We start from the raw sequence: 25,989 nt of genomic DNA on the forward strand, positions 1-25,989 counted from the left end.
CAATTAAGCCCAATTTAAAACAGGTTTCTTTAAAACATCACAATCGTTTTGGTATGTCCTACCATTTTACATATATAGCCTGCAAAAAAACCCTTAAAGGAGAGCTCTTATTTGCTTTGTAGAAAGCAAACATACACTGAAACAATCAAGCTGGCTGGAGGAACACATAAAATTGACTGGTCAGTCCTGTTAACCTAGATTGGAGCCAACAGAAAAAAAATGCAGGCTTGAAAACTGCAATTTCATTTCATCAGCTTGCCTGATTTCCTTTATCATCTTCAGTGGTTTCTCTTTCTGGCTAGATGTATTTTCAGTTTCAGTTTTGGCACAGATGTGCTGTCTGTTTTGCTGTATATTGATTTACATATTTTTCAAAACAGAAAACCCCCCAGATACGATCAATACATGTGACGCTCTATGCCAGACATTACTCCAGAAAGCCACAACAAACAAGACAATTCAGCTTCCACTATTTGCACTAGTATCAATTATTTAGAACTACAATGATGTTAAAAGCATGATAAGGCAGAGTCATTGAGAAAGGAAGATTATATGTCCAACAGTCCTAGAAACAAACAAAATCATTCTCTGCTTTAGAGGATTTATTAAGAGGACAAGCCTAAAGTCACCTATAGTGCTACTGCTAAAGCAGGTTTTTCCCCTGCAGAGCATGGCAGAACCACCTAACTAGGAACCCCATAGCCTTTCCTTAATGCAGGGGATCCAGTATCTGACCTGCATGTTTTTGCAACCCCCATTTGGCACAGCCGACACCAAACAGCACACATATACATCTCACAAAAACTCTTTTGCAAATATTAAAACTGTTTTTTATTGTTTTTCCTTTAGAAATTTACACCAGGGATGGAAACTCCTATGGAAAACCTTGTGAGTTTCCCTTCCTGTTTAACAAGACATGGCATCATGATTGCATACAGAATGAAATGTTCCAGGGTGGCGAATGGTGCTCCACAACCTCCAGTTTCAGTCAACATGGAAAATGGGGGTTCTGCTTAAAATCAGGCAAGTACTGTGTCATAAAAAGCATTCAGAATAAAAATAGTTGTCTTAATGCATAATATTTATTGTTGCATTTCATAGGGGAAAAATGGAAGACTAGGATCTACTTATAGTTGTCCCTAGAATATTAAACAGAAATATATGATTATAGCGAATGTGAAGGCTTTCATGGCCGGAATTACTGGGTTGTTGTAAGTTTTTTTTTTTGGGGGGGGGGGGGCTATATGGCCATGGTCTAGAGGCATTCTCTCCTGACGTTTCGCCTGCATCTATGGCAAGCATCCTCAGAGGTAGTGAGGTCTGTTGGAACTAGGAAAAAGGGTTTATATATCTGTGGAATGACCAGGGTGAGACAAAGGACTCTTGTCTGCTGGAGCTAAGTGTGAATGTTTCAACTGACCACCTTGATTAGCATATAATGGCCTGACAGTGCCTAGAGCAAACTTTTGTTGAGAGGTGATTAGATGTCCTTGTTTGTTTCCTCTCTGTTGTTGTGCTGTTGTAATTTTAGAGTTTTTTAATACTGGTAACAGACCTCACTACCTCTGAAGATGCTTGCTATAGATGCAGGCGAAACGTCAGGAGAGAATGCCTCTAGACCATGGCCATATAGCCCGAAAAAACCTACAACAACCCAGTGAATGTGATTGTAGCAATTGTGATAAGTGACAGAGCTCTGGTAGTTTTTCTGGGACATGGCATGGTATAAAGAATATATGGCAATGGTTCCCAAACCTTTTTTGTCTAGGGACCATTCTCCAACATTAGTACCAAAAGGGTTACGAATCAGTTTTTGGTCAACTTTAGATTCAGTTTTGTTATTTGGGGTGCCGATTTAGAAAATTGCGTTGGATAGACCACATCAGCTCTAGTTTCTGGCACTGTAAGACAGTTTCACGAGACCAGTCGCTCTCGTTGCAACGGTGTAATAATGGTGAGTCCGTAGACCATATTTTAGTTCTTGCAGACCACTGGTGCAAGCACGGATTCGAACCCTGGTCTCCAAGGCCACATCTACATAATGTCAGGACTAAGCCATTAAGGTAGTCTGAATTCACTGGTGTAGTTATTTGTATGGAGGTTAGAGAACCATGCTTACACAAACCATTTTTTTCATTGTTCTCTGTAAACACACATACAACCAATAAAGTTTGGAGTGTGTGAAGATTCTGCACCCTTTCTGTTTGATTGTCTATATTTTTTAAAATTTGCATGAGACAGAGAAGGGAGGCTGAATGGACACAGGGAAAATACATATGGTTTTCTTACATTTCCATGCTTGTGCAGTCATGCTAAAGGTGGGGAAAAAATAGGAGTAGGACTTTAGATCTGGTTGGATTTCTTAATGTATTGATGAAGTATCTGTGTGGGACCCAGGTTTCATCATTATGTATTTTGCCTCCCCAGAGGATGGTTGTCAGGATACATGGGAGCATGATGAGAAATCTGGAAGTTGCTACCAGCTAAATACCCAGGCTGCCTTATCTTGGAAAGAAGCATATGTCTCATGTCAGAGGCAAGGTGCAGATTTGCTGAGCATCCACAGCGCGTCTGAATTAAGCTACATTCAAGGTAAATACAACTCTGTAGAGTCAATCCTGGGGAATGTGGGTGCTGGCATTTGCAAGATAAGAGATCTGTACAACAGAAATACGGTAATTTCAGGATAGATAGATTTCTAGCCGCCAACGCTTACTCATTCAAAGAGAGAATGCCTTAGGCATATTATCTCCAATATCTGGTCCTAAGCTTTCCTAATTGCTTGAATTATATCAGGAGCTTCTGGAACCAAAACATGTGCTTAGGTTTGTTTGTTTCTTAATTTCCTCTCCCTTTTGCTTTTCTCCACTTTTCTACTGTAACCAGTCTAATACATGCTTACTTGCTATAATTCATATACTGTTGAATCTCATGAAACATTTCTTCTTCTGCAGCAGTTGCAGAATTCAGATTTTAAAATTAGAATGCTGATTTCAAAAAGTTAATGTTATTATGTTTAGTTACTTATTATTAAAAGAAAAGCTTATGAAAGACCCTTCCACACAGCCGTATAACCCAGAATATCAAGGCAGATAATCCACAATATCTGCTTTGAACTGGGTTATCTGAGTCTACACTACTATATATTCCAGTTCAAAGCAGATAATGTGGGATTTTATACAGCTGTGTGGAAGGAGCATATCTTGCTCATTGGTTTGTAGTTTTTTAACAGTACAATACAATCCCAGTATCTGTGTAGGGCATCTTCTCAGACCTTGCCTGGATAGATAAAAAGGGATCCAGATTAAATGAAGGACTTCTGGCTGAAGTATAACATCTTGTCCTGCTGGAGAACCTAGAAAATGCCGAAGAAGGAAATATTTTGTCAGACACAAGTAAATGAAATGTTGAGTACTGGTCCTGCAATTATGGGAGCTGTACTGTGCACTTAAAATATGAAGATGACTGAACATCCTTCAAAAATGACTAAAAAAAGTATCATTTTAGGAGCATAGAGTAAAACTTTCCTCATTAAAAAAAACCTAATAACAATGATCTGAATGGCTTGCTAGTTCTTTGAAGTAATCCTATTTTAAACTCAGAAGCAATGTGTTTCTAAAATGGTGGCTGGATGATTCTGGGGATTGTAAACCAAAAGGGTAATTTATCTGAACTCCAATCTTGTTGTCATGTTAAACCTTGAACTAAATATAAAATTCCATTGCAAATATTCTGTGTTTAAGGTAGGATTAAGAAAGAGATTTATATATACAGGTTCGCTTTATGTTACCTGGGTGGTGCTCTTTCTGTCTGCATGTCTAAGCAGGTTAAATGTTTCTTTTCAGTAAATCATTTTCCTATACTACCTCACTTTGTTTTTAAAGAGTACTTCATTGACTTTGGTGTATTTCCCTTCTCTATATTATTAACCAGGAGTTAAATCTACCAAAGCACATTCAGTTGAATTTGTATGATACTTTTGCAACCACTTTCCATCCAATATTCATAACTGCAATGGAAATTCCTCTGCCTTTTCTACAGTGCCAAAATATTCCTGTTTGGACACTAAATTAATGATAATAAGCAATGAAAAGCATCTACTTGCTTCAGTGCAGTAGATAATTGTGAAAATCAATGTTATACTAAGTTGTAGTATTTTTTTAAAACTCAACAGCTAAAGATGGTATTGCAGAGATATTTTGGATTGGATTAACCCAACTGGATCTTTCTGGTGGCTGGCAGTGGTCAGATCACACTCCATTGAACTTCCTTAGTTGGGCTCAAGGTAACTATATTTGTCATTCAGTATAGTGTGTATTCATGTGTACCCAGTCTCACTATATTCACAGGAACTTGGTTTTAGGAATGTGTGCATATAATTTCAGCCTTGCCAAATAATTTCTCATATAACAGTCTTAGAATTCATCTGCAGATTTGATGTTTTGGCATCTACTTATTTGCCACTTTGTGTCTCCTTTGTGGAAAGAAAGAGTATAATAATAATAATAATAATAATAATAATAATAATAATAATAAATAATAATAAGCCAGAGATGTGGGGAGAGGATAGTATTCTATCTCCACTTTCCTAATCCTGTAATTATGTGACACAATGATTTTATGCCATAGAGTTTTAAGTACTACTCATTGTTCTTCCACAGAAATGCAGAAGACACCTCTCCTAGATGGAACTGGGTGTGTAGCTATGAATGCTGATGCAGGCAACTGGCAGAGTTATCCATGTGAGACTACGCTTCCATATGTCTGCAAGAAACAATTCAATAACACCAAAGCAGAATTTCCAGGTAATTGCATTGTGGATTGCTTTCAGAAAAATAATTATGTACTTTAAATGCCCAAAATATTGCAGCTGCTCATCATTATTAAGTAACATCTTTAAGTAACTTTAAAGCCTGTCTACAAGAAAAACAGCATTCCAAAACCTCAGAATCACAACCCTGAATGGCTTAAACTCTTCAGCATATTCTCTTCAGCTTGGATAATAAGCAGATTCACAGAATTTGGGGGGGGGGGGGGATATTAACTATGAAAAAAAACATTTTCTCCAAGAAATGTTTACAAAACAATCTTCTGTACTTACAAAATTAGAAAAACTTTTATCAAACATTCTAGCATTTTAGTTACATGTACATTGAAATAAATCCCTCTGTATTCAGCATGGTGCAGTGATTTGAGTGCTGGACTGTAACTGGATATCATAGTTTGATTCCCTACTTAGTCAAAAAAAAACACTCACTGGGTGACTTTAGGCAAATCACATTCTCTCATCCGCAGAAAACCAGTGGTAGGGTCACCTTAGGGTTGTAATAAATTGGAAATGACTTGAAGGCACAACAATAACATATTCAGTCCAGCATTGTTCATAATTTATGTTACAATTTATGCACGTAAGGACATCATTTTAATTGGCCAAAATGGTAATGAGCAAAAGGGAAATTCTGCTGGTTGAAGAAGCTTGTCATATTCCCTAATCCTAACCTACCTCAGTTAGCATGCATGGGTTGCATGATCCAAACTGTTGAGGAGGGCCAAGGGCTACTTGTGCCAATTCAAGGCCTGCTGGAGCTGAATAAAATCTCCATCTAGGAATATTGAGAATTGACCCAACCTAATTTTGTGCCAGCATTGTGACTGTACTCTTGATCTGGAGATTATCTGGATTTGAAAGAACTTGGCTCCTCCATTTCCCCATCCCTTCTCCACCTCCTTTTTGGGTGTTGTCCCAGCAAATCTTAGCCAGCAGAGATCTAATTGCATACCTCTGAGATCTGGGAGTGAGGATTATTTTGCTGGCAGAAGGGGATTTCTGTTGGCAGATAAGGCAGGCTTCTAATATTACCTTCTACAAGTCTTTGCATCCTTGATTTAGGATTAAACTGTTAGAGGAATCTATATTCTGTTGAATTAGATAGGACACACTTTTGATTAAACTTATGAAAGGTCAGACTGCATGAATGCCTCTTTTTCGGGGATTCACTATTTATGTTACTGCAACAAAGGAGCTAAAAGAAGGCAGTTAAAAATAGAACATGAATTGTGGCCAACTTTGACCTAACTCTGAACTCAACTGTAATGGAAATGCAAACAAACAATGAGCGTGGTGGGAAGAAGGGGAAAAAGCAGTCAAATTAGGTCATCACTTGTGAAAATGGGACAAAAGTGTTTTTCCGTTGGTTGGGATGGGGCAATTTTCCATTCACTCATACAGTATTCCTAAACTCTCCATTGAATTTAGATTGTCCTGTGTTGGCTTTTGACAATCTGCTTTATGGCCAAAAGGAATACTGCAGTGGCCATTATTGATGTGTACCTTCAAGTCATTTCTGAACCTGTCATAGAGTTTTCTTGCCAATGTTTGTTTTGTAATTGCCTTCCTCTGAAGCTGAAAGAGTATGACTTGTCTGAGGTCACACAGCGGATGTCCATGACTGAGAGGGGGTTTGAACCTTGGCCCACACTCAAACCTCTACACCATGCTGGTTCCTGTGGTCAAACGACTCATAAAATGCAAGGATCTGTGCATCAGATGTTATTTTAGTGCACAACAGGTAGCAAGATGGCCCTTTTACCTCTTCTTGTTGTATCATACCCCAAAACAACTCTGGATTCCTTCCCACTGCCCTATATTTCAGAATATCAAGGCAACTCCTGTGTTAGGTAGTAACTTTCTCCAATCACATGTAGATTTTCACCAAGCTCTTTAAACAGAGATAACTGTTAGAGCATGAGCGTGGAGCTATTTCTGCGTGCAGAGTTGTCGCCAAGCCCTGCTGTATCATTAGGTTTGTGATTCTGTGTTCAAGTGTGGGGAGCATCTTTCAGCTGAATTCATTTTCAGAAAAGTGCTTTTGGGGGTCTGCATTCCTGTGCTGGGTGGAGGTAAATGAAAAAGAATGAGAATGAAATTGTCAGTGCCTGGAAGATCAAGAAATGAATGTCAACCTTTTGTGAAGCAGAAGAAAAGCCCCACTTGCAGCTGGCAAGCAAAGACCCAAGGGGGTGTATTTGAATCTCCCTGTGGAGGAGACCACAGCTGGTTTTGGGCTGGTTGGTTTCACCAAAGAGCTGGAGCCTATTTAAGGCCAAGTCACTCCTCATGTCCATCCTTTGTTCCTTGCATGCATTACTCCACAAGAGCTTTACCAGTGATTTATATGGTTAATTTTGCCTGATTTGTTGTGGTTATCAAATTGGCATGGAGGTGAAGTTGGTTTGTTGAATAGGCAGCTCTGCAGGAAGTCTCAGGTTCTTAATTTGGCATTAAGCCTTTCCCTCCTTGATCCCTCCTCTTCCCAGAGGATAATAGAGTTGAGTTGCTGTGAATTTTCTGGGCTGTATGGCCATGTTCCAGAAGCATTCTTTACTGACATTTTGCCCACATCTCTGGCAGGCATCCTCAGATGTTGTGAGGTCTGTTGGAAACTAGGCAAATGGGATTTATATATCTGTGGAAAGTCCAGGGTAAGAGAAAGAACTCTTGCCTGCTTGAGGCAAGTGTGAATGTTGCAATTGGCCAGCTTGATTAACATTGAATGGCCTTGCAGCTTCAAATCTGGCTGCTTCCTGCCTGGGGAAATCCTTTGTTTGGAGCTGTTAGCTGGCCCTGATTGTTTCATGCCTGGAATTCCCCTTTTTTCTGAGTATTGCTGTTTATTCACTTTCCTGATTTTAGAGTTTTTACAATCATGGTAGCCAGATTTTGTTCATGTTCATGGTTTCCTCCTTTCTGTTGAAATTGATTTCAATGGCTTCTCTGTGTAGTCTGACATGCTGGTTGTTAGAGTGGTCCAGCATTTCTGTCTTCTCAAATAATAAGGTTCTTATTACTATGCCTCAAACCTAAGTATTCACCCTACAATTTGGGCAGTTTCTGGCCTTGGCAATTTTGGCATGACTTTCCCAGCAGAGCAGAAGGGTTTGAGGTTTAGGTGGCTGCACTAAGTGGAATTTGTTTCTCTATCCAGCCTCAGGGCCTGCTGGGTTTCCCCAAAGAAGGCACATTTAGTGTTGCAGGAGCTCCCAATTTTTAGTATAAACTTTTTATAAATTGTTGCCTTGGGTGAATCCCACTCTTTCAGCCTCAAGTCATGGGCCACGGACAAAGGTTGCTGACAATTCCTGCCTGTAAAATAACGCTTAATGAAAATCACACTATCTCAACTTCAGGAAGCAGCACAGGCAATCCTACACATTGTGTCATCACGTCCCCCACCCCCTTCTACAATACTTGAGATCTACATTTAGGATTTACATTGTTGCCTGTATATTGGGAGGCCTTGATTTTGTTGCCGGCCGCATGTTACCTTTTGCAATGCAAGAAAACTGACAAAACCTGGGAAACCAGCAAGCTTGCGTCATTCAAAAGGGGAGCAATCATCCAGATCAGTCCAAAGGGGCAGATCTATCCCAGAGCCTGAGATTCCCTACCCCCACTTCTAGTTTCCTCTTTTGTAACTGTGGTTTTGCTCTACACAATGTTCAGTGTAAATTGCACATATTTCACCTTTGTTCTCAGGAGTTCAGAGCTATTTGGAGACTGAGTGTGAATCTGACTGGAATCCTCACAATGGGTTTTGCTATAAGGCAATAAACAACTCTGCTTCCTGGAAAGATGCATATCATTCATGCAATGCAAGCAATAGTAACTTAATCAGCATACATTCCCTAGCAGATGTTGAGTTAGTTGTCACAAAACTTCATAATGGTAAGTTTTGGCTAAGGTCATGGATGTGAATGTACTCTACTGTTTTGTTTTGTTTGTTTGTTTTTTGTATAAGCATCTTTCATAATCTTAAATTAATAATGTAACGGAAGTTTTTAATGTGGGAGGTTATTTCTTTGTCCTTTGACAATTTTTTTAACCATTTAGAACTGCAGGCTATTCAACAAAAATAAATATGTGATTGAGAATGAAATGTACTGTTTTTGCCATATTATTTAAAATTACTATTTGTGTGTGTGTGTTTGTGTGTCAGCAGCAACTTGAGAATCTACAAGTCGCTTTCTGATGCGAGAGAACTGGCTGTCTGCAAGGACGTTGCCAAGGGACGCCCGGATGTTTTCTCATCCTGTAGGAGGCTCCTCTCATGTCCCCACACAAGAAGCTGGAGCTGACAGATGGGAGCTCACCCCGCTCCCCAGATTTGAATTGCCGACCTTTTGGTCAGCAGGCCTGCCAGCAGAAGGGTTTAACCCACTGCGCTACCGGGGGCTCCATCACTAATTTAGAGGCATCTTAAAAATATTTCAGGGCATTATGAAAAGGTGCTCAAGTTTATTTGATTAACTGTATTACTTTTTGAAGTAATATCTACTTTTGATTATAGAAACAGAAGACCAGGTATGGACAGGCTTCATGAATGAGGACACTCCAGCCTTGTTTAAGTGGTCAGATGGATCTGAAGTGGAGTTTACTTACTGGGATCAAAATGAGCCAAACGTTCCTTTCAACAACACTCCCAACTGTGTAGCATATTCAGGAAAGGTATCTATCTGAAAAACTGTACCTCCCTATAGGCACCTGCCCGAGCTTTAAGATTTTCGCGAGAGATCTTTCTCTCATTCCCACCATTATCCCAGGCACATTTGGTGCAGAAATGACAGAGGGAAACACTCTCTGCATCAATTTGTACAATCATGACCCTCTCCTTACTGCCTTTTCATCATTGGGAAAATATTTTATTTTATGTAGCGGGGCATTTGTTTTTTAATACGTTGTAGCAAATTTCGATTGGGGTGTTTTCATTTCTGCTTTGTTCTCTCTTAAATGCTTTTTTAAATTGACTATTTGTGTTTTTTTAAACAGAACTTGGATTTAATTCTGTTTTGACTTTGTTTTATTATTTTGTTATTGTTTTTAATGGCAATAACCTACCTTGAATCTCATGCTTGGAGAACTATTTATCCCCCAGAGTCACATTTTTGTTGTAATAGCTGGAAAACTAGACCCATAGGGTAGTTATTCTGTTGCACGTTGTCACCTGAATTGTCAATGCTTTTTCCAATTGTTGGCCACTCTCCATCTCTAAGGTTTTCTTGCTCCAATGAAACTTTTCCAGCACAATGTTGATGAATCAACATGCAGCAAAGAAAAGAGATTGGCTCTGCTTGTAGGCTGTTCTCGTTTGGAGAACTCAGGCCCCTTTTACACTGCCAGATTATCTGCTTTGAACTGGATTATATGAGTCTACACTGCCATATAATCCAGTTCAAAACAGATAATTTGGGTTTTATATGGCAGTGTAAAATGGGCTCCAGAATTGTTTCCATTTAGGATACATCAGAAAACAGAAGAAGATTCTAACCTCTTCTACATTGGGATTAGGAAGTGGGTGTGCGGTTCAATGTGATAAAATCATCAGCCTCTTAAGAAGCACAGACGTCCCATGACTCTTTTATAGCTTTTTGTGAGAGGAGTCTCACACAGATGCCAGTTTTTGTGGTGCAACAGTTTCCTTCTTCATAATCAAAAGGCTATATGAAACAAGTTTAAAAGCAGCAGAGGCTTATGCAGGTCTTTAGGCTCTTGTCAAGCTGGAAAGAGGCATCTGAGATGAACAGCAAATGGCAACAGCTGAGAAATGGTTAAACCCATTCCCATTGCTGTTACAATACAAATAAATTAAATTATTTCATTCAATATATACATTATTTGAAATAATACTTGAATTAAAATAATCATCAGGGTGTTTAAAAATACTTTACTTTTTCCTCTTGCTAATAGTTGAGTCGATGGAATATCCAGTCTTGTGAACAAAAACTAAAATATGTCTGCATGAAAAAGGGGAAAGTCTTGGATGCACCCAAATCTTCTAAAGATTGCCCTTCAAGTGAGGTAAGGAAGAAGGAATGATGCTGTTTCGAACCAGTTGTGGCAGTTTTATTTAAAATGTTATCTCTGACCATGATTTTGCATACTTAGAAGATCAGAAATGGGAAATATTAATTGCAAAACATCCTGGAATGTTTTGGGATTCTGACTTATCTAAACTATACATATATGTCATAGGGTTTCTGAGCCATTTTTTAACATCCAGGTTAATAACAATTCCTAAGTAGTTATTTATTGAAATGTGTATGCTATCTGAGCGAGACCCAAAGTAGCTTCCAAGCACAGGAAATTAAAAACATTTACAGTAAATAAAAGTAGCAGTTTAGATCAGTTCATAAACATTTTAACATTAGTTAAAACATGCATTAGTTTTTAATGATACATTAACCACCATCCCTAATAAAATAAAACAAATCCCCCCCCCCCAAAAGCCACAAAATGAGACCTTGGCCCCTTTCACACAGCTGAATAAAATCCCACATTTTCTGCTTTGAACGGGAGAATATATATATATATATATATATATATATATATATATATATATCCCCCCCCCCCCGGTGTCAGGAGCGACTTAAGAAACTGCAAGTCGCTTCTGTTGTGAGAGAATTGGCTATCTGCAAGGACATTGCCCAGGAAACACCCGGAAGTTTTGATGTTTTACAATCCTTGTGGTAAGCGTCTCTCATGAACCTGCATGGGGAGCTGGAGCTGACAGAAGGAGCTCATCCACACTCTCCCCAGATTTGAACTTCCAACTTGTTGGTAGTCCTTCCAGCACAAGGATTTAACCCATTGTGCCACTGGGGGCTCCAACTGGAAGTTCAAAGCAGATATTGTGGGTTTTTCTGCCTTGATATTCTGGGTTATATGGTTGTGTGGAAGGGCCCCCTCAGTTCCTTTTCCAAAAGAAAGGAAAAATAGTAATAATTTTAATATTGTTGTTCTACCTTTTTTAAAAGGTAGCCATATTTGAGCCTAACAATAAATCAGACTTCTAAGCAGCATGCTAGTGAATGTCATCAGTTCTTTCCTGTTTTGCTTGTTGTTTTCTGCCAGGAATAAAACCAAATGGTAATATTAGTTATAACCCCATCCTACCTCTTTATTCCCAAAGAAGCTAGAGATCAACAATGATATACACTTGAGACAAAGTGAGGAACAGGTGCTTTCATTCTGCCTCTGGAAATGAAGCAATATAGACCAGGGATCCTTATGTGAGTTGATATGTAAATTATATAATACCTGTTCCATTTATCTTTGAGTAAAAGAGTATCATTCTCCAAACTAGGGATGGATAAAGCATGGAGATTTTTGTTACAAGATTGACCAAAATGAAGTTTCATTTGGAAAACTATGCAATCTCACTATTACAAACAGGTATTGTGTAATGTTTTTCTTTTTCTTGTTGTGGTAACAGACAGTTGGTATGCCAAAGATAAGACAAATTTGCAAAGTATGCAGTTGTTATTAAAGGTTCCTCTGTACCTTTAATAACATAGCATAACCAGCATGGCATAATGTTATAAGTTCTGGACTAGGACTCTGGGAGACAGGGTTTAATCCTCATTTAGTCATGGAGACCCTCTGGGTGTCCTTGGGTAAGTCACACACTCTCAGCCTCAGAGGTAGGTGATCACAAACCTCCTCACAATAAACCTAGCCAAGAAAAGTTTGCACTTGGGATTTCGTTCATCAGAATTGACTTGAAAGCTGAAGGCAACAACTGAAACAAAAAAAAAATGACATTCCGGTAGAAATAAAAGTTGCTGTGAGTTTTCTGGGCTGTATTCTGGGCTGTATGTTACAGAAGCATTCTCTCCTAACATTTCACCCACATCTATGGTAGGCATCCTCAAAGGTTGTGAGGTCTGTTGGAAATGAGGCAAGTGAGGGTTATATATCTGTGGAGTGTCCAGGGTAGGAGAAAGAACTCTTGTCTGCTTGAGGATAGTGTGAATATTGCAATTGGCCACCTTGATTAGCATTTGATGGCCTTGCAATTTCAAAGACTGGTTGGTTGCTGCCTGGGGGATCCTTTATTGGGAGGAGTTAACAGGCCCTCATTGATTCTTGTCTGAAATTCCCCTGTTTTTTTTTAGTGTTGCTCTTTATTTACTGTCCTGATTTTAGAGGTTTTTTTAATACTGATAGCCAAATTTTGTTCATTTTCATTATTAGTTATATCAGGGTAGGCAAAGCGCATACATACGCATCATGCAGCACCATATAACAGTGTAACACTTCTGACTTTAGTACATTTTCATCCCCCAAAGACCTGTAAATGTGGCAGATTTCCTCCACATCTCTTTGCAGGGGACAGGGGAAGAAAAGCCCTCCAAGGTTCATCAGGTGATATATGTGTCCCTGGGTCTATGGAAGTTGCCTGTCCCAGATTAAATATACTGTATTCATGCATTTGATAAGGAAAATGGCTGTTTAATGTGGAATATCTGGCTTACAGGTTTGAACAAGAATTCATAAACAGTCTGATTAGGAGGAACAGCAAAGTTGGAGGGAAGTATTTCTGGACTGGCTTACAAGATAGCAAATCTTCAGGAGAATATAGCTGGGGAAATGTAGATGGAAATTATGAAAAACTAACATACACAAACTGGGGCTCTTTCCAGCCAGGTAAGATTAGATAAATGTTGCCATGTATTTCATAATATATCATTGAACATTCCTCTGTTTCTAAAAAATAGCTCACAACGAATTAAAAGTGATTTTTTTTAAAAAAAATCAACTTTCCAGATATTCAAGGAGGATGTGTGGTTATGTCAAGTGGAAAACACCTTGGAAAGTGGGAGGTTATGGATTGCAAAACGTTTAAAGCATATTCTATTTGCAAGAAATATGTTGGACCCAAAAAAGAGCCAGACACACCGCCTAAGGTCACTGACCCATGTCCGCAAGGATGGCAGGCTGGATCAGGTCTTGCCTGTTACAAGGTAATGTACTATTCCTACTAAATATCCTGCTTTATCTAGTTCAGTTACATGAAAACACACCTAGGTAGTCATAGACTTCGCGTCTTTGATATTACTCTGGTTTTGTATTTTCAAAATTGTGGAATATCTCGATACGATTTCTCTTGTTCTAAGTATTTTTCCAGATTGAAGAGTTCATTATCACTGGGTTGTTGTAGGTTTTTCCAGGCTAGAAGAGTTCATTATCACGTTATTTGATAAAAGGGTGCTGTTAACTGTTCTCCTTCCTTCTGTCCTCTACCATTTGAGTAAGGACACTGATTTGGATTGTGAGATTCCTTTATGTTTATGTTTCTTGAAAGTGCTTTTGACCTAGCAGAAATTCATGCTGCTGTAAGGATTAGGGGATTAGGACATTTCCACTGGATATTTTTCACTTATGTTCCTTTGCACCAGAAGGAGAAGAAAATGAGAGAAGAAAAGCGTCTTATGCCATAAGCCACTTTGAGTAACATTTTGGAAGAATAATGGGATACCGACCAAAGAAAATAAATAAACTGTTCCTGAGAATCGCCCAGTTAACTGATGCTTATTTAATGCATAACAGGAGCAAAAACCATCTTCCCCATTTAAACAGTGGGGCTGTTTTTGTGAGTGACTCCAGGCCTAGACAATTCTACATTTTTTCTTGGGCCAAATTTTGTTAGCAAACAAGATAGAAAACAAGGTGGAATACCAACTCACAGGGAGTCATGTAGTGTAATACATTTATTAGGCCAAGCAAAAAGTGTGTATAAGTAATTTTGGGTTGATTTAAAGCCAGATTATCCAGATTATCAAAGCAGACAATCCACTTTAACTGCTTTGAACTGGATTCTCTGAGACTACACTGCCATATAATCCAATTCCAAGCAAATAATCTGGATTATATAGTAGTGTAGATCCGGCCTAAAGCCCCTTCTATGGCCCCTTCTACACTCTTATATATAACCCATATTATCTGCTTTGAACTGGATTATATGGCAGTGTAGACTCATATAATCCAGTTCAAAGCACTTCATGGGATTATCTAATGTGATAATCTGGATTATATGGCAGTGTAGAAGGGGCCTAAGAGAGATGTTTCCACTGAATGAAATATGCTTGGCTATCTCGTAAGAAGCATGATCTTTGTTTTGTTTTCATATAAAGTTTTTCCACAAAGAAAGAGTGTTGAGAACAAGAACCTGGGAAGAAGCAGAAAGGTTCTGCGAGGCTCTTGGAGGACACCTTCCTAGTTTCAGCAGTCTGGAGGAAATGAGAGAATTCCATAAAATACTGAGAAAAACGATCAGGTAATATAGCTGGGACACTTGTATTCTGATGAATACCAGTTGATGTCAAAATTTATTTCAATATATTTCTGTAAATAAATAGAATATTTGTGATAAGATGTTCCCATCTTATCTCAAAAGTTTGATTTATTTATATAAAGATAGGGAAGAATGATAAAGGTTCTGATTGTCAGGAAAAGTAATTTTAAATTAGATTTGGTAGGAAATGTTTTTTTTTTCTTTCCTGTAAGTGCACCATTGTGCTTCAGCAAGGAGAAGGCATCCGAAAGGTTTCTGTTATGCCCTTGTGTTATTGGATAGTCACTATTAATTTTCTAATAAGTTAACATTGCTTTAAACTACCTTTTTCTTACAAATAAAACCCCATACAATTTCATAATTCAAGAACAATGCCTTGATGAGTAAATGGTTTAGCAAATGATCAAGCATTAAACCTTTCCAGTAGTTTGGGGTCTCTGTGTTTACAAATTCATCCCATTCTCTTAATTAAAATGTATCGGCAAAGACCATGCATTAAAATTATTTGAACAGAAGATGAATGGTTGGATTCTAAATGGTATTTCATTCCGTATTTCAGCGTTAAAACCATATTTTTGTGCAAAGTATTCTTTGTGCAGAATAATAGAAAGAATTCAGGTACAATAAAAAGTGACAGACTGCAATATTCCTACCCAAATTAATTTTGTTTTACCTTACTGTTTCATCGATTATTTAAAATATGTGATATGTGTAAATATAGCACTTTCCATTAATATCTACAGAAGGTGTGGTTTTAAAATTCCTGTGGCAACAGATAATCTTGTCAAACTCATCATTTAGTCTCTCACAATTTCTGATGGTTATGGCTATTTCCACTTATTACCAAAGTCTCAAAAGACATTTTGTTGTATTCTATTTTGTCGTAATTATTGTTATTATGATGCCATTGCTTTCAAAAGTATTTCATATTTGCAGAATTGCAAATATGGAGTACCAAAAAAAAAAAGGTAACATGTTTTAATATGTTCCCAAATTCAAAATATTTTGATTTTACATCTGCTTTAAAACAAAGATCCTGATCAACTCACTGCGCCACCAGCCTGCCCCCCGTGGCGCAGCAGGTTAATCCTCTGAGCTGCTGAACTTGTTGACTGAAAGGTTGGCAGTTCGAATCTGGGGAGCAGGGTGAGCTTCCGCTGTTAGGCCCAGCTTCTGCCAACCTAGCAGTTCCAAAACATGCAAATGTGAATAGATCAGTAGGTACCACTCCAGCAGTAAGGTAACAGAGCTCCATGCAGTCATGCTGACCACGTGACTTTGCACTCTCAGCCGGCTGACTTTGTGGACAGCCAAAGGGCTTCCAAGGATCTTCTTGGGCAGCATCAGGTAATCTGGTAGGTGTAGATGTGTCTTGTCTTCTATAGTGAGTAAAGAGGGGCATATTTACATCGAACCATTATCCTGAAGGGGGAGAATCAGCTGCATGATGCATGGACCTGATTGAAATTAATGTAGCCTTGAGCCACGTAAACAGATGTAGTGGGTTGGTTTGAATTCTCCCCAAGAATCCAGAGCAAACTGCAACTTTGGACCCATGTAAACAGTTGGACTGGTTCCAAGACAGAACCAGCTGCAACTGTTTATACTGCCATCCTTTTATGATATGGCCTAAGGGACTAATCAATATTTTTATATATTATATATTACTGCAATCCCATATTCCTGGGCCTAGGCAGCTTGGGAACACAGGATGGTACTCAGCATTCCCCTCCTAATTTCATTGTGGCAGCAACCAGCAGGCATGATATGAACTACTGCTTGTCACCTAGAACAATGTTTTCCAGGGCACATTGGGGATAAGGGAGGAGGAAAGGAGGAGATGATTCCTAAACACACACACAACACACACACCCCCCAGTGTCACTCTGGATGCCAAGCAGTGTGGAGATGGGTTGGGATGATCAGGACTCCCTTCCATCTTCAGGACCAGTGGTCAGAACCATTCCAGGGCATTTGCCATTCCAGATTGACCCCAGGATACAAGATCCATGAACAGCTGACCCTTGATTCATGCTGCCTATTATCCTTCTGGTCTGGCAGACATCTTTTTATTCAGGTAGTTTTTATTTTTAGTTAATTAAAATGTGAGGTGTTAATCCAATAAGCAATATAAATAGGCTCGGTGCATTTTGCAAGCCTGTATATTCATAGAGAGTTACAAACCTTGATGTCGGTATATGTAGACTGAAGCCAAATGATTATTATGGCTCTGTTTTGTGTGCCTTATGGGCTGGGCCCTTGCAGAAATGTTTAATCAAATACTCAAATGAGAGATGCATAATGAGAAGTTTGGCAGGTCAACACAGTAACACTCTTCCAAAACAATTACAGTTTGATCATCAACCCAGAACTGTATAATGGCAGGATTACAATGTTAGAGCAATTGTGCTGAAAAATGTCCTTACGCTGAAGTCTGTTTTTAAAAATTCATTTACAGCAATGACAGATGGGTCTGGGTCGGGCTTAACAAGAGGGATCCCGGATCACTAGAGACATGGCAGTGGAGTAACAATCAACCTGTAAGTTAAACTACTAAGAAGGATAATTGAAAATCTAATCTAGCCAAAAGTCAAATGGGGATGGAATCTGAAAGAGACTGCAAGCTTAACGAGCACAGTTCACAGAGGAAGCGTGTAAATGAAATATTTATTAAGAGCACCAGTTTAAACAAAGTATATCTTATTCTGTTGGTGGAAATATTTAAAAGTCTTAACACTGTAACTGTTTATCTCCTTTTTTTTTGTAAAATGAGTCGGGATCTCATGCCATTCTAGCTGATTTTATTTATTTATTTATTGTATCAGAAGCAAATTGAGGATACAGTTATAAGTATAGAAAAACCACAAACAAAGTTAAAAACTTGGCATTATACTAAATATCCTTTGACCAGAAGCTGCCTTTCCGAGTGTGTCTGGTATCGGTGTAAGAAGGTCCTCCATTATGTATGTGACAAATCTCAAACTGCATTGTAGTAGGCGGTCTGTGGATTGCTCTTCTCCACACACGCATGTTGTGGGCTCCACTTTGTGGCCCCATTTATTAAGATTGGCTCTGCATCTCGTCATGCTAGAGCACAGCCTGTTCAGCCCCTTCCAAGGTGCCTAGTCTTCTGTGTGCCCAGGGGGGAGTTTCTCATCCGGTATCAGCCACTGATTGAGGTTCCAGATTTTAACCTGCCATTTTTGGACTCCTGCGTGCTGAGGTATTCCTGCAAGTATCTGTGTAGATATTAGGAAGCTATTTCTTGATTTAAGGTGTTGGCTTGCTGGCTAATATTTGAACAGAGGATGGACCAGAGATGTCAGTGCCTGCACCAAGGCATTCTAGTTATATACATTTCATTATTCTTAAATCCAAGAACAGGTTGAGAACAGCAGATTCTCTACCAATATAATCAATTACCAAAAGGATTTGTTTCACTTTTAAAAACAATTTACCAATTTCTTACATCTGCTGGAATTGCTGTTTGCATCTGTAAACACTGCTCTAAATCATTCCATCAAAATCAATGGCTATATGGACACAGTATAGTTTCTTAGGTTAAAATAAATGGAAAGTCCATTAAGGTAGAAGTATTGTGTGCACATGGGACTCTCGATCATGATCACTGACTAATTTTGATTGTAAAAGTGTGATTAAATTTCACTTCTTTTGGAAAGGACTATTTCCATATGGAATTCTGAGTTTTAATGTTATCCACCAAAACAGCCATTTCCCAATTTAGGAAATGGGCTCCTTGCTCCCATATTGAGACTCTTAGATGGATCAATGAGGCCACTAGGGCACGGATTAGACAACTTGTTGTATTCCAGATTCAGGATTGTAGATATCATCTCTACCTAGTATATGCAGCAGGGATGGGAGTTGAACCCTTTGCATTAGGAATTGCAAGCTGTTGTTACCACAGTGTACAGATTAATGTTATTAATATGATTGAAATGTAATTATGCAATCATTGTCTCCTCTGTTCTTTCCAAAGATGTCTACTGTTCTTATGCCTGCTGAGTTTAAAGAAGATGAATATGATACTAGAGACTGTGCAGCTCTTAAGGTACACCTCAACTTTTTTGATGAACAGAGCTCCAGTCCTATACACATCTGCCTGGGAATTACTTCAGCAGTTACTTTTGTCAGAGTACATGTGTATAGAATGATACTTTCTAAATACGTTTAAACAAAGTGGAAATACTTTAGCTGTGTATTATATCAGGGCATAGTTTTTACAGGAGCAAGTCCATGGAGAAGGGTGGACTTCAGGTCCTCTGGGTTGCTAATGGATCTTTCCCAGTTCTAGAACTTTAAACCCTATCATCCATGTCCCTTGCCTCCTGCCAACATTCATTCACTACAGAAAGGCTGAAATAATGTATTTGGCTATTAGACTAATTCCTTGCTGACTTCCTTTGAAGGATTCCCCACTGAACACAGATAGACTTATTTCCTATACCGTGATCACTAAGGTGTTGTTCTTTTTTTGTCAATTGACTGGTCCAGTGGAAGGAAGGAGAGACAAGTATTAAAAGACCAAGAGAAAAAGAAAAGTCTTTTGTAAATGGTTGGCTGATGTTCAGTCCATTTCAGACTTAACTTACAGTGAGCATAGTGCAATTTACTTATGATTGTGAGTAAACATTCATAAGATGGTATTTCACATCTAGAAACTGGTATTAAATTTCCATATTTCCATTGTCTTTATTTTGCTGTTCTGCAGACTCTTAGATCCATGCGACGTTCATATATATTTTTCCATTTTGAAGACAGAAGTGAAGATTTTTACTTAAAACCTTTCCATTGTGGTTCAAAGCTTGAATGGGTATGCCAGATCACTAAAGGTAGGCCTTAATAGCAAACCCCTGTAAGCTCAATCCTGTCTATATTCAGGATTGTAGTTGACATGCCTTGTTCCTAAATATGCCTTTTGGCTTTTGTTTTGGTCACTGTGACCCAAATGTCCATCTTCCTGAAGTATTTGTTACTCTTCTATGCATTCAAGTCACTTCTGACTTACGATGATTCAGGCCCTTCCACACTGTGCTATATCCTAAGATGATCCCGCATCATTTGCTATCCCAGATTATCTGGCAGTGGAGACTCATATAATCCAGTTTGAAACAAATAACCTGGGATCAGATCCTGGGATATAAGGACAGTGTAGAAGGGGTCTCAAAGACTCTGGACATTTTTGACAAACTTTCTGCAGAGAGGAAGGCAAGGAGCTTTTCTCTCAATCTGGTAGAGTCTGATTTGCCCAAGGTCATCCAGTGGGTTTCAGTGTCTGAGTTCAGATCCAAACCCTGGTCCCCAAAATCATAATCTAGCACTCAAGTACTGAATTATTATTATTATTGCCTTGTGGGTATTTTAAAGTGATGTTTACATTGCTTTTTTAATATCCCATGTCTAATTTAAACCAGCAAGAGAAGTTGCATGTGTGATCTAAAAATGACTCTCTTGCTTCCTGTCCTACATAGCCAACATTCACTGAGAGAGCCAGTTGTAACATTAGGCAAAGTGAGGTATCTGGATCTTGCAGCACAATTTGGATGCACTTCACGGCATATTTTTAATTAATCATTACATTTTCACCATGGTTAAAGTGTACTCTTTGGATTTTTGTCTTGGCTACTGAAATGTTTGGGATCGGTATTGCCACTTGATTAATGCTGTAGCAAAAAGGCAATCTTTTACTTTAATAAGACTTTATTAGGTGTGTCTGTTGACTACTCAAAGCAGTAGCCTCACATCATTTTCTTATTTCTAAGCTGTAAAATTATCATAAAGTAAAACAGATGCCTGACAGCCTTGTGCTTTGAGTTATCTGTTTTGTTCTAATTCATTGGTTGCCACTTGCAGAACAGGGGTATTGGTAGGATGGTGACATGCATCACCTGTTGTATCCAGCTCCTTGTAGGAATTTTATTTCATGTTCTTTCCCCCAAAAAATGCTGGATTTTGTTTGGTATTCCTCAGCTACAATCAAAGCTTGGGTTTCTAAAAACAATTTATTACTGTTTGCCCACTGGTTTTTTTTAATTGAGTTGTTATTAATAATTGTTACATGAAGACCAGTTATTTTTGGGTTCTTGCCTGGAAGTTAAACATTGGTACTAATCTGCTTTAAGTAAAAGAAAAAGAAAGTCAGAATATCTTGTAACAATTGTTTTTAAATATTTCTTCCTCTGTATGTTATCTATTTAAAAACCTGCTAAGGAAACATGTATTCTATTTAATTTAGCTTTCTTTTAAATTGCAGTTCCATTCAAGTTTATAAACTGTAATATTCCCACAGTGCTTGCATGTTTCTGTTTCCACTTTAAATCTGGTTTCTGCCTCCTGCAGAATTCTGGGGTTTGTTGTTTAGTGAGGCTTTAGTGTAGTTTAAAGGCTTCTCCCTAAACTACAAACCCCAGAATTTTGCAGGAGGAAGAAACCAGATTCATTCTCTAGTGTAATGAGGTCCTGTTGTTGTCTTGGTGACATTGACTCCATATGTAATCAATGCACCTCAGACATTACTCTCCTTCTTCCAAGTATATCTGTCAGTCACAACAAAGTTTAGTTGTTAAGCAACTCCTTATTCTGTCCTATTCAGAAGGACATGCCAGAGTTCTATTTTCTTACTTCTGTATACAGTACTGAAGTCTTAGCACATTCATTTTTGAACCACTTATCTAATGAAATAGTTACACTTAACTGGATTAAAAACTGCTGTTTTGTCTGTAGTGGTTTCTATCTCTTTCTGTTTCCTGTTCCCTGATGCAAACATCCCTGCTTTGAGGACTTCATTAGTAAATTACCATTAGCACTGAAATGGAAAGTACAGAACTTTCATGCGACCGTCTATTTTTGCACTCTTTTCATTTAGCATCTACCATCACAGACCAATTAGTCTTCTGAATTGCAAAGATATATCTACCCATATCATCTGAACATGGGAAAGTACTATATGGTCCTCTGCAGGAAGCAAAAGATAAAAAAATACCCTTTAATCCCAGTGGTGTTATTTTTGGAGGCAATGCTGTGGAGCTGTATTACATCAGAACAGTCTTTAGCAACCTAGTTCTGTTTTTTATAGTAATGCCTTTGTAACTTCCGAATTGACTTTTTTTTTTTACTATTTCTATTGCTTTGGTACTTGCTAAGGAAAGTGAGCTTTTTTCTCTAAGAAACTTCCCTTCAATGCAGAAAGGTTTTTTTAGAAAGTGGATTTTTTTTCTCTAGTGTGATGAGGCTGTGTTTAATCCCTCACTTTGTTTAACAATGTTGTTAAGGGGGAAAATCGCTTCTAACCGTAGGGCATTCAACACATCCGGTAACCATTTCTCTTTTGTCTTGTGAACAGGTCGTACTCCAAATGTACCAGAGTGGTACAAGCCAGGTATGCAAATGTTTATTTTCACACATTGTTATTCATTAAAATGGATGGAGGGGAGAAAGACTTCAGGGGCTGTAATGTGGCAGTGATCACAAGGCAAAACCTTTGGCAGATATACTTTGGTTCCCTAACTTGGTTCTTATCATAAATGGCATCCTCGTTTTTGCACAGTTCTTTATCATGCAGCATGCCACACACAACATTATGTTTTGGTAATGTGTGCATTTAATACATTTTCTCATTGACTAAAGCATGCTATACATTTTCTTCAAATTTTGGTCATTCACATATGTTTTTGTGAACATTTTTTGTTTGGCCCAGATAGAACATATCACAAGTTCCAGAAATGAAATGATTTCCGTGGCAAGATGGACTTGTCCCATTGCCAGTGTTTGGAAGTGCAAAACTGATGTTTTCATAGGAAGATGCAAAGCCAACAATTTTTTTCAGGCCAAATTATTTCAGATGGCCAGAGGGTATTTCAGTCCAGCAGGATCAGGTGGTCTGAGAAGACAATACAATTCCCTTACGCCTTACAGGATTGCTTACACTAGCCTCATTCTGTAAACTGAACTGCCCGTAGATTGATTCCTCACTCTGTCCCTGGCTGATCCATCACTTTAATTCCATGCCAGCAGCTCTTGAACTATGTTTAAGCAAGCTTATGAGCAGATAACAATTACATATATTATGTAATATACTGCTATTATAGCATCTTACAACACAGCCCTGAAGGGAATCTGAGCAAGTGATCAGCAATAGCTAATTTTAAGTGGTCAAATGAAATATATGATCATATTATCCTTCTTTGGGAAGAAACTTACATTTGTCCTTGGTAGGTCTTCTTTGGGGAAGTGGTAGGTGACTACTGAAGAGTAGTCAAAGAGAAAGTGTTTCAGAGATATTACTGATTTTAACTGCAAGTCGCTTCTGGTGTGAGAGAATCAGCCATCTACAAAGATGTTGCCCAGGGGATGCCCAGATGGGTTACTTTTATGCAGGGAGACTTCTCTCATGTCCCCCTTACTGGCACAACCTGACAAACACAACCACACAGTTGGGCTTTGCTACTCTGCTGCTGAATACACATGCCCAGTGTGGAATAATCTCATCACATTAAAACAGTGGATGTGGCTCTTAATGAGACATGCCGTATTATCACAGGATGTCTACACACTACACCGCTGGAGAAATTATACTGTTTAGCTGGTATTCCACCACCTGACAACTGTTGGGAAGTTGCAGCCAATAATGAAAGGACCAAGGCAGGTTAAAACCTGAAACCTCAATCCATGGCTGATACCAGATGAGAAACTCCCTCCTGGGCACTCAGAGACTGGGTAACTTGGAAGGCACTGAACAGACTGCACTCTGCCACCACGAGATGCAGAAATGGGGCTACAAAGTGGAGTCTGGGACATGCAAGTGTGGAGAAGAGCAAACCACAGACCAGTTACTACAATGCAGCCTGAACCCTGCCACATGCACAATGGAGGACATTCTCAGAGTGACACCAGAGGCAATCCAAGTGGCCAGCTTATGGTCAAAGGACATCTAGTATAATGTCAATTTTTTAACTTTGTGTTTTTTTAAAAAATACATTATAACTCTACCCTCAATTTGCTTCTGACACAACAAACAAGTGATTTATAACTCACAATATGGTATTTGGTGTATAGGCAACATCTTGCAGCACATTGGTCAAACTCAAGGCTCACATACCAAATCCAACTTGCCATGTAATTTTATGTGGCTCTCCCAATTCTGAACTACAACTCCTGTATTCCTCATCATTAGACATCTTGACTACAGTTTAAGGGAGCTGTGATACTGGAAGGCTGCAGTTCCTTCTGTTTCATCAGGATAGTTGGGATTGGATTTAAATAAAAAGGATTTGATGTCTGAGTTTAAAATGTCCTTCAATGTTTAACTAACTCAGAGCCACAAGTGCTGTTGGGTTGCAATTCCCATTGTCCCTGGTCTGCATGGCAGATAATCAAAAGCAATGGGAATTATATTTTGCTCCCACCATGGATTTCTTTAGTCTCAACCCACTTAAGGAAATCTGTGTGTGAATTTTCTGGGTGGGAGGGAAATTCTTTCAATCCTTTTCTTCCCCTGCAGTGCTCATGTGCCCCTACTTGTAGGCTATGCTGCTCTTGTGACTGACTCCAAAGAGAAAGTGGCTGTTGGGTCTAGCACAGCTTGTACCACAACCCTCATGTCTCACCTAGACTGAGGTAAAATCTGTATTAGAGTCCCAGATCAGGAACTGGAGAGGAATTGGAGAGGTTCTTATACAGAGACTCTTGCTACTATCCCCATTTTTGTAGCGTTCTCTCAGCAATGAATGCTTCTGTACTATACTTAAATCATTGAGTGCCTTTGAATAGTGGTTTTCAGAAAAATACAAATTCTTTTCCTATCAAGATGCAATGCTTTAGTGTATACTATTTTAAATACTGTTCATTCATTCATGCCCACTGGTACAGGTCACGTTTAACCTGATCTGGCGTGGGGTGCACACAAGGATTTCTTTAAATCTCTATATGTCATTTTAATTTTATTTGTAGATGAAGATGGACTTCATGGGCCAGCGCTGAATATTGATGGATCTGAATTCTGGTTTGTGCCCCATAAGCGCCTGAGTTACCAAGAGGCTTCTCTCTACTGTTCTGAGAATGACAGTGACTTAGCTTATGTGACGTCCTTCACAGCGCTAATACAGATTTTAAACAGAATGGCAAATGTAATGTATGCTTTTTTAAAACCTCGTATAGCTTTCTTTGTATGAATACCTGTGACAAAATAGTTGGGACTTCTTCCATTATTAGTAGCATTAGTTAACATCCATTTAGAGAGAGAAAATGATGAGATGTGGGATAAATGTATGTGGGACTGGATAATGGTGCTTTTTTGCATCCAGTGAAAGGAATTTTTATTTGTCTTCCCCTGTAATTTTCCTTTGGTGTGAGAAGATGGCAAAGTTAAGATCAGAGAGTAAACTTGTGCATTTGCATTCAGTAAAGAAAGACATATAATTTGGTCCTAAACATCACTTCATTTGTCTGTCCTAAGATTTACATTTATATAAACGCCATTCTCTTAAATTTTGTTGGATTACAGTAATACCAGAAAATATTTATTTAGATTTTTTTAAAAAAAATTACATCTTCAGATGGAAAATTGTTTCTTTTCCTATTACACGTAAAAAATATTTCCCCATATTTATTCTGTAAGATGTAATGATGCAACTCCTTTTTGCTTTTGCAGTTAACAGATGAGAAACAGAATTGGTGGCTGAAATACATACCTCCTACGAGTCACTACCATTCCGTGTATGTAACTATTATCATTTATATAGCTTCAGAGTCCTTTTGACATCCAGCGTATAATAGTGTAATAGTAGTGTGTTCCATAATGTTAGGTAAATATATTTGAGCAATTAATATGTTTCCACAG

At 38.5% G+C, this 25,989-nt stretch overlaps 1 protein-coding gene across 2 annotated transcripts in view; it reads left to right on the plus strand.

Annotated features, from left to right (window-relative positions):
* Positions 1-25,989, plus strand: part of LY75 (lymphocyte antigen 75) — an 81,920-nt gene that overhangs the window by 15,711 nt on the left and 40,220 nt on the right. For both annotated transcript variants that reach the window (XM_067472150.1, XM_060777697.2), the window contains exons 3-19: positions 850-1,023; positions 2,428-2,592; positions 4,175-4,285; positions 4,662-4,805; positions 8,537-8,725; positions 9,348-9,505; positions 10,745-10,855; positions 12,141-12,229; positions 13,314-13,483; positions 13,604-13,800; positions 14,971-15,113; positions 17,590-17,671; positions 19,132-19,203; positions 19,864-19,984; positions 22,495-22,530; positions 25,101-25,276; positions 25,801-25,865. In XM_067472150.1, the coding sequence (XP_067328251.1) occupies positions 850-1,023; positions 2,428-2,592; positions 4,175-4,285; positions 4,662-4,805; positions 8,537-8,725; positions 9,348-9,505; positions 10,745-10,855; positions 12,141-12,229; positions 13,314-13,483; positions 13,604-13,800; positions 14,971-15,113; positions 17,590-17,671; positions 19,132-19,203; positions 19,864-19,984; positions 22,495-22,530; positions 25,101-25,276; positions 25,801-25,865 (2,203 nt within the window). The remainder of the gene's footprint in view (positions 1-849; positions 1,024-2,427; positions 2,593-4,174; positions 4,286-4,661; positions 4,806-8,536; positions 8,726-9,347; positions 9,506-10,744; positions 10,856-12,140; positions 12,230-13,313; positions 13,484-13,603; positions 13,801-14,970; positions 15,114-17,589; positions 17,672-19,131; positions 19,204-19,863; positions 19,985-22,494; positions 22,531-25,100; positions 25,277-25,800; positions 25,866-25,989) is intronic.

This window comes from Anolis sagrei, chromosome 1 (assembly GCF_037176765.1).
Source record: "Anolis sagrei isolate rAnoSag1 chromosome 1, rAnoSag1.mat, whole genome shotgun sequence".
Taxonomy (NCBI): Eukaryota; Metazoa; Chordata; class Lepidosauria; order Squamata; family Dactyloidae; genus Anolis; species Anolis sagrei.